Source organism: Agelaius phoeniceus, chromosome 9, assembly GCF_051311805.1.
Source record: "Agelaius phoeniceus isolate bAgePho1 chromosome 9, bAgePho1.hap1, whole genome shotgun sequence".
NCBI classification, from domain to species: domain Eukaryota; kingdom Metazoa; phylum Chordata; class Aves; order Passeriformes; family Icteridae; genus Agelaius; species Agelaius phoeniceus.
In genome coordinates, this window is record NC_135273.1 from 31,239,396 (window position 1) to 31,252,190 (window position 12,795).

Below are 12,795 nucleotides of genomic sequence, written 5' to 3' on the forward strand. Positions count from 1 at the left end.
AGATGATTTGTTACTCTGGAACACTGTTGGTTTATATTCCTGAGGGTTTGCTGGTGATGTGGAAGCAGAGCTGGTAACACAAATCTGAATTTACCACATCAGGTAAAGGCTGTCACCTTGTGGGTGATGGCATCTCTAATAAATGTGGGATGGATTTTCTGGAAAATACAGTAGTGAGGCATTCATACTCCCAGGTTTCCATGTTTGTTTTGTCATGCAGTACTTCATGAATTAGAGATGGAAATAAGAGTCCTCCTGGAGATCTGAGGAGTCACCAGAACATCAGCAGTACTTGCTCTGTCTCTTTGCATGGACACATTTTTCCTGATTCTGGATAAACAGCAGGAGAAGTGTCCTGGGCTGATCCCACAGTGTGGAGGGAGGGGATGCTCCCCCTCTCTTCTGCTCAGGTGAGGCCCCACCTGCAATTCTGTGCACAGCACTGGTGCCTCCAGCATAAGGAGGGCATGGAGCTGTTGGAGCAGGTCCAGAGGAGGCCATGGAGATGCTGAGGGGTCTGGAGCCAGGCTGGGAGAGCTGGGAATGCTCAGCCTGGAGAAGGGAAGGGTGTGTGGAGACCTCACAGCTCCTGCCAGGGCCTGAAGGGACACAGGGGAGCTGGAGAGGGACCCTGCAACAGGGACTGGAGGGACAGGACACAGGGAATGGCTCCCAGTGCCAGAGGGCAGGGCTGGATGGGACATTGGGAATGAGGAATTGTTCCCTGTGAGGGTGGGCAGGCCCTGGCACAGGGTGCCCAGAGCAGCTGGGGCTGCCCCTGCATCCCTGGCAGTGCCCAAGGCCAGGCTGGAGCAGCCTGGGACAGTGGCAGGAGTCCCTGCCCATGACAGGGATGGCACTGGATGGGATTTAAGGTCCTTCCAACCCAAACCAGTCTGGGATTCTATGATTCAGTGAGATGGACAAGGTAGAAATGGGCCAGCATTTGAGATGCAATGACACTATGGCCCTGTCTTGGAATCTCTTCTATTCCTTTTGTAATTTATCTCTTTTTGTTAGTTTTCTCCTGTTGTTTGGGGTTTTTTTATTCTGGTTTGGGATTTTTGGTCTCAGTTTCTGTGGTGCCTGTGTCCCCAATTTGAGGATTGTGTTGCCTCCAGCAATCACAGCTGCTGCTTCTGCTGCCTCATGTCAGGTAGGAGCAACCTCTGCAAGGCAGAGTCTTCTGCCTGTGAATACATCTGCAGCTCCTTTTAGGGTCTGCTGTCATCTGGTGGCCCTTTACCTACCAAAACTTCAGGTCTCTCACCATATTTTTGTGGAAATCACTGGGGATGAGTTGTGGTGGAAAGCCTTTAGTGAGCACAGGAATCTGTTCTTGCCTCTTTGTAGTCCTCCTATTTTCTCCTTGGCTTTGGGACTTTCTTTAGGGTTCAGGTGATATGGGAATGAACTGTTTCCTGGCTTCCCCCCACTTATGTACCTGTTCACTCAGAGAATTCAGCCCAGTGTTGGTAATGACCAAATGGGATTAAATTTATTGGGATGTTACTGGTTCATGTTGTCAGGGTCTGGATAAATTCAACCAGGGCTGGTTTTTTGAAGCAAAACTTCCTGAAAGCTCCCCATTTTCCACATCTCCTCACTTCCTGGCAATTCTTGTACCTGTTGGTGACAGATCTGGGGATGAAATTGGGGTTAAAGTTGTCCATTTTGGTACAAAATGATGACTACAAAGAGGGACAGAGAGTGTCCTCACCAACACCAAGTCCTTGTCCGAGGAGCTGCTTCCCACAGGCTCTGACAGGCTCTGGGAAATTATTTCCATCTGGGAACAGTTGTGCACCCTTGAGACAGGATTCTTTTAGGAAACAGATTAAACTCTTTTTCTTTCTTATCCATAGAGAGAACATAATCTCTTTTCAAGTTTACACTGATAAAAATGTTAATTCTTCACCAGTGTTTTGGTGGTATAATCCCAGTTAGATAATTGGATTATATTGAATTTTCCATTTCTGCATGCAAAGGGTGCTCAGGCCTTGGCTCCAAAGGGAGCTTTGCAGTGCCCAGCCCTGCAGGTGTCCCAGCAAGGGCTGGAGGTGGCACTCAGTGCTCTGGGCTGGGGACAAGGTGGGCACTGGACACAGCTGGCACTCCATGGGCTGGCAGGGATTTTCCAGCCTCAGTTATTCTGGAATTCTGTGAGCCAAATCAGTCCTGCAGAAGGTGGCCAAGGTGTTTCTGCCTAAGGATGTCCACAAATGAGTTCACAGCATTCACAGTCATGTTTTATGGAACCCAGTTGCAAAGCCTGCCATATATTTGAAAGTAATTTTAATTTCCTTTCCTAAACAAGAAGTTTATCTATTCTAAAACATGCTTCCAAACTAACCTGATGCAAAATTGTTGTCTCATGAGAATTTTTTGTCACGGTTTCCAATTATAGGCGTATTTCAGATTACTCTTGGAGATTCCTTTGGGGCTTTTTGGCTTGTTTGTTTGGCTGGGTTTTTTTAGATCTGTTATTTCTACAGAGGAAATGGAATTGATTGAAAATTAAGCAAATCCAGCTGACAGATGTGGATTAGAAGGATGCTATATACCAATGGACCAGTCAGAATGAAGTTGTAGCAAACCCTCCTTAGCACATGGGCACGATGCAGGGAAGAAACACAGTGATTGTTTTCCTTATTAGCAATTTTAATTAACTTTTAATTGATTTCTAGCAAGATAAATGGTTTCATTACCAAGCCTTACAATGAACACCATCACCAGAATGAAGCATTCCCGGCAACTGTTCTGAAAACAAAATGTGAAAATCTCTTATGATCTTCACAGATGTCATTCATAAAGGCAAATAAATGAGAATAGAGTAGGGCAGAGTGCCCTTTGTATAATTTACATAACCTTGTTCATCACACCCTAATTTAATTAAGAGGACGCAAAATAACAGGTCAGCATTTCATGCTGAGAGCTCTATGAAACCTATTAATTTTGTCCATCCCTATAATTATGTGATAACAAGAAATATTTGGCTGACACTGAAATCTGAGGCTTGCTTCAGTGTGTGAGAACAAAGATGCCAACTAAAGAAATCGAGGTGGTTTTCTGTGGCAATCATCAGCCTGTTGTGAGCACAGAAGAATAAGGATGAAATGTGATAATGTTTGGGTTTGAAGAACAGGAGCAGGAGCAAAACAGAAATTTAAGTAGTTCTTCAGAGAGTAGCAATGAAAATATCACTGAGTGTGACAAATGTGTTAAGTGGAAAGAAAATTTCTAACTCACATGTCCCTTCTGTCTGTCTGCATCCATCCTTCATCTAAATTCATATTCCATAAGGATTTGGGCAGCAATGAAACACTGCTTCAGTGTTAAATAAAAATTCCTCTCAGACACCACCCAGTCCTGAAGATCCTTCAGCCTTAAAATTATCTGAGGGCTTGGCTTCACAAGCATGAAATTCATCCTCTGTTGAAGTTCAGAGAATCATAAGATAGAATCCCAGAATTATTTAGGATAGGAAAACTTCCAGGATTGAGTCCAGCCTGTGCCTGATCGCAGCCCAGAGCACTGAGTGCCACCTCCAGCCCTTGCTGGGACACCTGCAGGGCTGGGCACTGCAAAGCTCCCTGGGCAGCCCCTGCCAAGGCCTGAGCACCCTTTGCATGCAGAAATTGCTGCTGCTGTCCAAGCTGAGCCTCCCCTGGCACAACTTCAGGCTGTGTCCTTTCTCCTATCAAAAATCTCCAGGGCTGAGCAGCTAAATGTGCCTTTTCTCCTCAAGGGATTCAGTTAGCCTGGCTTCTGTCACTGGGAATGCAGCCATTTGTTTCTCTGGGATGTTTTATCTTCAGTCAAAGCTCAGACAGAGGCAGGCTGCCCCAGACAGGCCCTCCTGGACACCACAGATTTGGCAGAATCCTTCCCTGCCTCACCTGGTTTCTCTCCTGTGGGCGTCTCCCTCGGAGGTTTGCAATTTGTGCATTAACCCATGGTTTTCCTGCTGTTTCTTCAGGCTACAGATGCAGATGCTGGGGTTAACGGGCAGGTCCACTACAGTCTGGCCAACTTCAACAACCTGTTCAGGATCACCTCCAACGGCAGCATTTACACAGCAGTGAAGCTGAACAGGGAGCTGAGGGATCACTACGAGCTCGTGGTGGAGGCGACCGACGGCGCCGTGGACCCGCGGCGCTCCACGCTCACCCTGTCCATCAAGGTGCTGGATATTGATGACAACAGCCCCGTGTTCACCAACGCCTCCTACACTGTCTGTGTGCCAGAGAATCTCCCACCAGGAACTGTCTTCCTGCAGCTGGAGGTGAGGAGGTGGTGAGTGAAGGTGGAGCGTGGTTGTTCTGTGATATTCAGGGTTTTTGTTTAGCTCGGCAGTGAGGCTGCAGTACAAGATTGTGAACTGGAGAGTGGGGGTATGTTCTTTTGCCCAGAGAAGCTGTGGCTGCCCCTGGATCCCTGGCAGTGCCCAGAGCCAGCTTGGATGGAGCTTGGAGCAACCTCAGACAGTGGAAGGTGTCCCTCCCCATGGCAGGGGTGGCACTGGATGGGCTTTGATGTCCCTTTCAACCCAAACCCTTCTGTGATACTGAAAAAAGATTGGCCTTTAGCCAGGTACCAAAAAACCCTTTAAAGATAAGGTTATTTAGGAAATAATAATAATTAATAAAAACAATGAAACAGCAAAACATACACTGCCACCATCTACACAGGCAGACAGCTAAAGGCCAAGGGGAAGAGTTTTAAGCTGAGAGAGGAGAAATATAAATCAGATGTTAGGAAGGAATTGTTCCCTGGCAGGGTGGGCAGGCACAGGGTGCCCAGAGCAGCTGTGGCTGCCCCTGGATCCCTGGCAGTGCCCAAGGCCAGGCTGTACACTGGGGCTTGGAGCAGCCTGGGACAGTGGAAGGTGTCCCTGCCATGGCAGGGGTGGCACTAGATGGGCTTTGAGGTCCCTTTCAACCCAAACCATCCTGGGATTCTGTGATCCTGGTCGTGGCCAATAGCAGGTGCCCAGGGAGGAGAGCTAAAACCAGCTTCAGTTTCCACTGCCATTTTCCCAGAACACTGTGTTCATTTCCCACAGCTTGAACCTTCAGAGAATTCTTCATTCCTTGTGTCTGTTCACATGGAATACAATTACAACAACACAGGTAAACTCAAGATGTCCTCAAAAGTTTGCCCTTTAAATTTCAGAGGGATATTTTGTGAGGATGTGTGGGGTTCCCAGTTGCCAGGGTACTGTTCCTTCAGTTTCTCTGGGTCTGGATTGAAGGCACTTGAGACAGTAATTCATGTTCAGACTCAGGTGTTTATTTTTTCTTATTAGTAAAACAGTCTCACAACTGTGAGTTCAGCAGCTTTTCATTAAAAGGCACAAAATGGCAACAATCTCTTGTTCCAAGGGCTTTTAAGACTAAATCATCCAATTAAGAACTGCCACCTGGATTATTTTCCCTTTTAACCCAATAACTGATCCCACAGAGCTGCAATGGGGACTTTTCTGCCCAATGACAAAATGCCACCCAAACCCATGGAGAAGGAGGAAGAAGCAGCATGAAGAAGAAACCCAGGGTGACACCCTGTGCCCTCCATCTTGCTTCCATCCACAGCACACTAAAAATCCCCAAACCTCAATTTCTCACCCAGTGATACACCTACACTGCTCTCTATAATCTATTGCACACTTTTGTGGGTTCATGTCATTATAGAGCATGACACAGCACAAAGTACCACAACTTCATCAGAAGGGCTCAAGAGAGATTTATTACAGCAACATGTTGCTTTTATACTTTTTCAAGATATTTACATTCACTTAACATACACATTCACAGCCCATTGGTTATAAGAAAGAAACAAAGTTCTCAGTGGGTGATCAAGGAGCCACATCACTCTGTGAGCCAGCTAGAGTCCCTATCTTTTAACTTTCCCTCCTTCATCACATGGCCATGGTGTCAACCTTGGAGTCTTCCTCAGGAGAGATACAGGACTTTCCTTATCATCAGGAAGCCTTTGCTGGCTCACAAGAACAGCACAGAATGCCTTTCCTACAGGTTCTTGAAGTCTGGGAAACTTTCTCCATGTCAGAGTCAGTGCTCCCCTGGGGGTCAGGGCACCCCAGATCAGACAGAGAAATCTTCCTGGTGCCCTGGGTTTCCACAAGGATGGATTTTGTGTGATGTCCCTCTGTTCCCTGCAGGCCAAGGACGTGGACCTGGGAGCAGATGTGAACTATCGGATCCGCACTGAGGAAGCCCGGCAGCATTTTGCCCTGAACAAGCACACGGGAGAGCTGTCGCTCCGGAAATCCTTGGATTATGAATCCTTCTCTGACACAGAGGCAACCTTCACCTTCCTCGTGGAAGCCTTTGACAGCAAGGGCACCATGCCACCTGGGCTGGCCACTGTCACCGTCAGAGTCAAGGTAAAGGGGTCACTCCTCAGCCAGCAGCATCCTCTCCCTGAATATTCCACCACCATGCAGGTGAAACACCAGCACTCTCTGCTCTTCTGCACATCACTTACACCAGTCTTATTCTGTTCACACTTTGTAACAGCTGTAATTGTTCTCCCCATGTGCAGTTCCATAGTTAAATCCTGAATTTATGAAACCAAAGAACACCAGACACAAATACAAGCATTTTGTCCTCTAGAATCTCTAATCTCTAATCTGAAATAAACCCCTCATGGAATTGTTTGCTGTGGTGGTGTTCACAGGAGTTTAAGGATGAGGGAAGAGATGAGAATGTTAACTCCATGTTTCAGAAGGCTTGATTTATTATTTTATGATATATATTACATTAAAACTATACTAAAAGAATAGAAGAAAGGATTTCATCAGAAGGCTGGCTAAGAATAGAAAAAGAATGATAAGAAAGGCTTGTGACTGACTGAGACAGTCCAGACAGGTGGGCTGTGATTGGCCATTGATTAGAAACAACCACATGAGACCAATCCCAGATGCACCTGTTGCATTCCACAGCAGCAGATAACCATGGTTTACATTTTGTTCCTGAGGCCTCTCAGCTTCTCAGGAGGAAAAATCCTAAGGAAAGGATTTTTCAGAAAATATCATGGCTACAGTTTTTTGCAAAAGTGACACGATCACTTTTCAGCTGATAAATTGTGATTTTAACACCCACTGGGGTGTGTTGAGTGCTGGTGTGGCACAGCACACCCTGGATTCCAGATTCTGCTGCTGGAAAATCCAGCTCTGCAAAGGAGCAGCCTGATTTAGTGTCTTGCACCATGAGTTGCAGGGAGCTACAGCCTCACCTCAGGGTTTCAAGGACCTCCCCAGGGGTGCTGGAGTCTGTTTGGAAATGATGCACAGATGGAAAATGTTTTATCTGTGATTAAAATACATCCCCATCTTCATTTGCCTGCGTCCAAGAGGAGATGAGAGCTCAGGTGCAGCTCTGTCAGTCATTCTGTCCTTTGGAGCAGTTGCTTGAGTTTCTGTGAACTGTGGGAGAAAAGAGACTTTAATTGCTCAGATTTTAGTGAAGGAGCAAAAATTGTAGCAGGACCAAAAGCACAGCTCACAGATATTCAGTTTAAATGGGTCTGTGAAAAGCATTTGCCAGTCATAAGGGTTCAGCCTGTTCTGTATCTGCAGGTGCTTGAATTACCACTTGGTTTTGAGTAATTCTGTTTGTCAGTCTCTACTGAGCTCACAATTCTTTTAGGACAGTAAATGTCTCCCATTAGTAGCTCTGGTGACAATGCCAGAAGGCTTCTATGATGCCTCTCTGTCTGCAAAATGTCTCAGTGTGAGGTGCAGGTCACCTGTTCCTGACTAATCCACGCTTTTCCCCAGCACATTCCACGTCATTGACAGGAAACAGCTTTTCCATCATTCCCTGAGCTGCTTCTGTTGGACTTCTACAGAGCAAGTTGCTCAAACATCGTTTTTTTTCATAAAAGAAACCCTTTTCCAGCACACTGAATTTTTGAAAGAATGGTTTGGGTTGGTTTGAGTGGATTTTTGGGGTTTTTTTTAAAGGTTTTCATGTAGGATTGTGTTCAGGGAAAAGCTGTTGCCTGTTTGATTGTGTGGTTGATTGTATTAATTAATGTCAGGGGAAATTGCAGTTCAGCTCAGTGGCCTCAGTACCAGCAGCTTGTACACATTCAAAGGAGGGAATAGGGGATTTAAGGAGGGGATTAATAGGATCAAAAAATCAGTTCATGCTCTCTTGGAAACTCTTCCCACACACGGGCAACAAAATGGGAGCATGTGGATGCTTTGGAGAGGCTGGAATACCAGGCTGGAGCCAGAAGTAACAATTTTGGTGTAAAAGGTGTTTGGCTGATGGCAGAACAGGGCCTGGGAGGGAGGTCAAGCAGAGGGTGCTTTAAGTGAGAAAGAAAATAAATCAAATTTATTTTCATACTCAGTGACAGGCTGAGTTTTGCAACAGATCAGGGGACATAATCAAATATTATTTAAATGCTTGAGATGAAGATGGTGCTGGAGTGAGAGGTAGGACAGGGGAATTTTGAGTGGCACTTGAGAGAACGGAGGAGGACTTGTGGAAAAGCCACATTTAATATCTCAGTGTGTTGGGCAGATGTCATTAGCAGGCTTTATGTCAGGTGGCAGATATTTTGAGCATTGGTCAGAAGAGGTGTCTGGATGGTTTAAATTTAGCTTGAAGATGAACTTCCCAGATACAGAATTCACAGGGGTGAAGGGGGAAGGTGGAGGCAGAGCCCTGTGCTGTCCCTGTTTGAGATGGGAAGGATCCTCAAGACACCTCAGAAGGCTGATCCACGAGTCAGAGCAGCAGGAGCAGGGTGCAGAGTCCTGAAACCAAAAACCAAGTGAGAACAAGAACAGGCCACCCTTTCCCTCCCCCTCAGCATCTTCTGCTCCTGCTGCAGGAACTGGGTGTGTTTCCTCTGAGTAGTTCCTGAGCTTTCCCTTTATTTACAGGCCGGGCTTTGAGTAATTACTTTAATACAGGGTTTGAGAGCCCAAATAGGAGCTCAACCAAGTGCAGATGCCCCACAGCCCCCAACATAAGAACACAAAATTGAACTAGAGGGAAGCAGAGGCAGTGCTGGGGCCAAGCTCATGTCACCATCACAGATCCAGCCCCTCCAACCCTGAGGACTTTATTTGTGTTATTACTGAGTTCTCCAGCCCCCTGGGGCTCCCACTGCTCTGCTCACATTTGTCATTTCTCCCAGCCCAGCTCTTCACTGCAAGCACTGTAATTTTTCCTGGGTAATGGAATTGTGTTAAGCAGCTATGGATGTCTGATGGTGTCGTCCATCATTTGTGAGCTATCCAATGGAATGAGCACAGCCAGAGCCCCCTGCTCCCTGTGGCTGCAGGAGAGGGATGCACACTGGGCTGTTCTTTGGGCTCTCAGCCCTTGGAATGACAAGTTACAAATAGTTTGTATTAACCTGCCCTGAACTAGGTCGAGGCACAGATTGCAGAGCGGGGCTTTCAGTGCAGGAGGAATAACTTCATCTGTACCCTTAGGTGGGGATGGAGCAAGTTATTGGCCTCTGCTGCAGCCAAAAGGCTCCTTGCATTGTGAGGATGTCCTGGGACTCCTTTGGCAGAGAAAGCCAGAGGTGAACCCATGAATTCATGGAATCATATAATTGGAAGTGACCTCTGCGATCCCTGAGTGAAACCATTAACGCCGCACCACTAAACTGTGTCCCCATGTGCCACATCCACACATCTTCTGAGGCCTTCATCCACACTTCTTCCAGGGATTCTAACGCCTCCTCTGCCCTGGGCAGCCCCTCCCAATATCTGGCCACCCTTTGGGTGAAGAAACCTTTCCTAATATCCGATCTGAACCTCCCCTGGCACAGCTTGGAAGTTGTTTCCTTCTGTCCTGTCGTTGTTTTCTGGGAGAAGAACCCGATCCCCACCTGACTCCAACCCCTCAGGGAGTCATAGAACAATAATTATTGCATCCATTCAAGTATTTCCAAGGAGGAATAGTCTAAGTGGCCTTGATTTCTTCCCACCACTTCAAACAGACCAAGATTTTTCTCTTTTCCCCATTCTCAGATTCCTTTGACTGCTTTCTTAACATTTCCCCTGTAGCTGCAGGAAGCCATGGGGTATCTGTGAGGGCTGAGTTGGTTTTGCTTCTTGTTGTACACACAAGCATCCCCTCACAATCCAGATGATTCCCAGTACTGGAAAAAGCAAAATCCTTGCAGTTCAAATTATTAGGATTTAGCATTTGGAAGGAGCTGTTGTGGTAATAGGGTTTGATAACAGAAACAGTTGCTCTTAAGTGAGTATTGCATTCCTAAACACGAATAATGAGAATTTCTGTATCATGGGACCTGTAAAACCTCTGCATATTTTGTGCTGTGTCCTTCTCTTCTTATTACCAGCAGTTTTTTATTATTTTTCCTTTTCTTGTTTGTAAAAGTGCTTTTCTTTTCTTTGTGGGTTGGGGATTGGTTTGCTTTGGAGTTTTTCAAGGACATTGTGTGGTGGAATGAAGCCATTATTACAGGTGAAGGATTCAAAATTGAGAGAGCAACAAGAATGAATAAAAACCAGAGGTTTTCAGTTCTGACAATGCAAAAACAAATGAGGATGAGGAGGCAGTGAGGTGATTGAGAGCTGGCTAATCACAGGGGTCGTGGTCAGTGGCACAGGGTGTGGCTGGTGGCTGTCACTGCAGGTGTCCCCAGGGCTCAGTGCTGATCCCAGGATTATTTAAATTGTTCATCAGTGATTGTGGAGGAACAGCCCCAGGTACCAGCACAGGCTGGGGGAGCAGCTCTGTGGGGAAGGACCCGGGGGACACCGAGCTGTGCCCAGGCCAGCAGAGTGTCCTGGGGCCAAGGAGGCCAATGGGGCAGCAGGAATAGCCACACAATAAACATATTTTCCCATTTAAAGAGCAGAGCAGCCTCATAAAACTTACAGGAAGGTGGAAAAAAAATCAGCTGGATTACCTCCAAAATATTTCTCATTTCTGGTGACACTAATGGAATAACAAGCCTGGGGTTGGGCTACACTGATGGTAAACAGATTTATTTCTTTCATTCCATCTCAAGTGATCAGTTCAATCATTTGCCAGTCATTTATTGCCTCGTGTATTCCATCATGAGTATTATCCCTTAATTTATAGGAAGAGCTACTTTAGGGCCTGCTGAGCACTAAATGGGGAAGAGATGCAGTTGTGCCATGAGAGCAAGGCCCTGTTCTGTGCAGTTTCAGACAGACCCCTGTGTAAAGCAGCTTGCACCCACTCACAGACAAAATTCAAGGGGCCACTTTGGCCATATCAGCATCACCACAGGGGTTTGAACTTGGTGTCATTAAGCTGTGATCATTATGAGAGGCCAAGAGGATGGGAAGGGACTTGAAGTTCTTAATACTCCAGTATCTGGTGAAATCAGGTATTTCATGGAATCCCAGAGTGGTTGGGTTGGAAAGGACCTTAAAACTCATCCTGTTCCATCCCCTGCCATGGCAGGGACACCTTCCCCTGTCCCAGGCTGCTCCAGCCTGGCCTTGGGCACTGCAAGGGATCCAGGGGCAGCCCCAGCTGCTCTGGGCACCTGTGCCAGGGCCTGCCCACCCTGCCAGGGAACAATTCCTCATTCCCAATGTCCCATCCAGCCCTGCCCTCTGTCAATCTGAACCCATTCCCTGTGTCCTGTCCCTCCATCCCTTGTAAATTCTCTCTCTCCAAGGTCCTCAATCCAATCGTTGCTATCAAAGAGAATTGAATGCTGGACAGATGCAGAGAGGGAGTTTTCAGGTTTTCAGAGAGACTTTGGACAACAAATATTTGGAGCAAGTCCTGGGCTTTGTTCTGAGGAGAGCCCAAAGCCCCAGATGTGTTTTGCTTGTAAACAGGTAAATAATTGAAGATTACATCTGATGGCTTCTTAAAAAACACCTCTAACCCTTGCACACAAGTGGGTGCAGAACATGAGTGCAGTCCCCAAGCAAAGGTTCAGGAATGGGGCAGTAAACCTCCCACAAAGAGGCTGTAAGAACTCATGAAATCACCTTTTAAATGTGAGACACAATCCCACAAGTGGGGCCATCTTAAAACCTTCCCCAGTTCACTGCTCCAGCCACATAAATCCAGGCTGCCATTAACTCAAATCCAGGCTCCTATTAATGATCAGACATGCTCCAAAATATGGAAATGGGAAATATGGGAAATAGATTCTCCATATTTCTCACTTTCAAGTACCAGGCTGCCTATTTTGACAGTAAGGTAATAACAGATTTACGTATATAATACCTAATAACGTATTTACAGATAACTACAAAGCAGCCTTTGTGTGACTGCTTGTCTGGCTGCAGATTTATTCTAGTTTTATACAGATTTATTTACAAAACAGAGCAAAAGGCAGAGTATAACACCCTCAAAGCTGTCTCCCTACCATAGATACTCTCTATCTACTACTTTTTTGTTGGTTTTGTTCCTCTTTGCTCCCATGGGGCAGCAGAAAAGCACTACAGGATCGTGACATCCCTCCCCTGCACAAAGATCAACGATGAAGTGCAGAAAAACCACAATTTGGGAGGGATCCCCCTTCCCCATCACATTCCTCCTTCTCTGAGCAGGACACAGCTCATTCCCAGGGCTGGTATTTAGGAAAAAAGATTGGTAGGAATGCTGAACAAAAATGTTGGGAAGTGAAACTGTCATCTGGGAATGGCAAAGAGGGGAAACAAAGCAGGAGGGGAGGGAAGGCACTAAGGAGGAATCAATATGTAATTTAAACCTCATTAAGGCAGTCACTTGCTGTAATGCACTGATACTAACCCAGGTGCTCCCAGACAGGTGGGGACAGGTC

The 12,795-nt window shown here is 46.4% G+C and overlaps 1 protein-coding gene across 19 annotated transcripts in view; it reads left to right on the top strand.

Annotated features, from left to right (window-relative positions):
• The window catches only part of PCDH15 (protocadherin related 15), a 642,855-nt gene that overhangs the window by 543,365 nt on the left and 86,695 nt on the right, over positions 1-12,795 (top strand). For all 19 annotated transcript variants that reach the window (XM_077183412.1, XM_077183413.1, XM_077183407.1 and 16 more), the window contains 2 exons: positions 3,980-4,285; positions 6,179-6,403. In XM_077183412.1, coding sequence (XP_077039527.1) covers positions 3,980-4,285; positions 6,179-6,403 — 531 coding nt within the window. The remainder of the gene's footprint in view (positions 1-3,979; positions 4,286-6,178; positions 6,404-12,795) is intronic.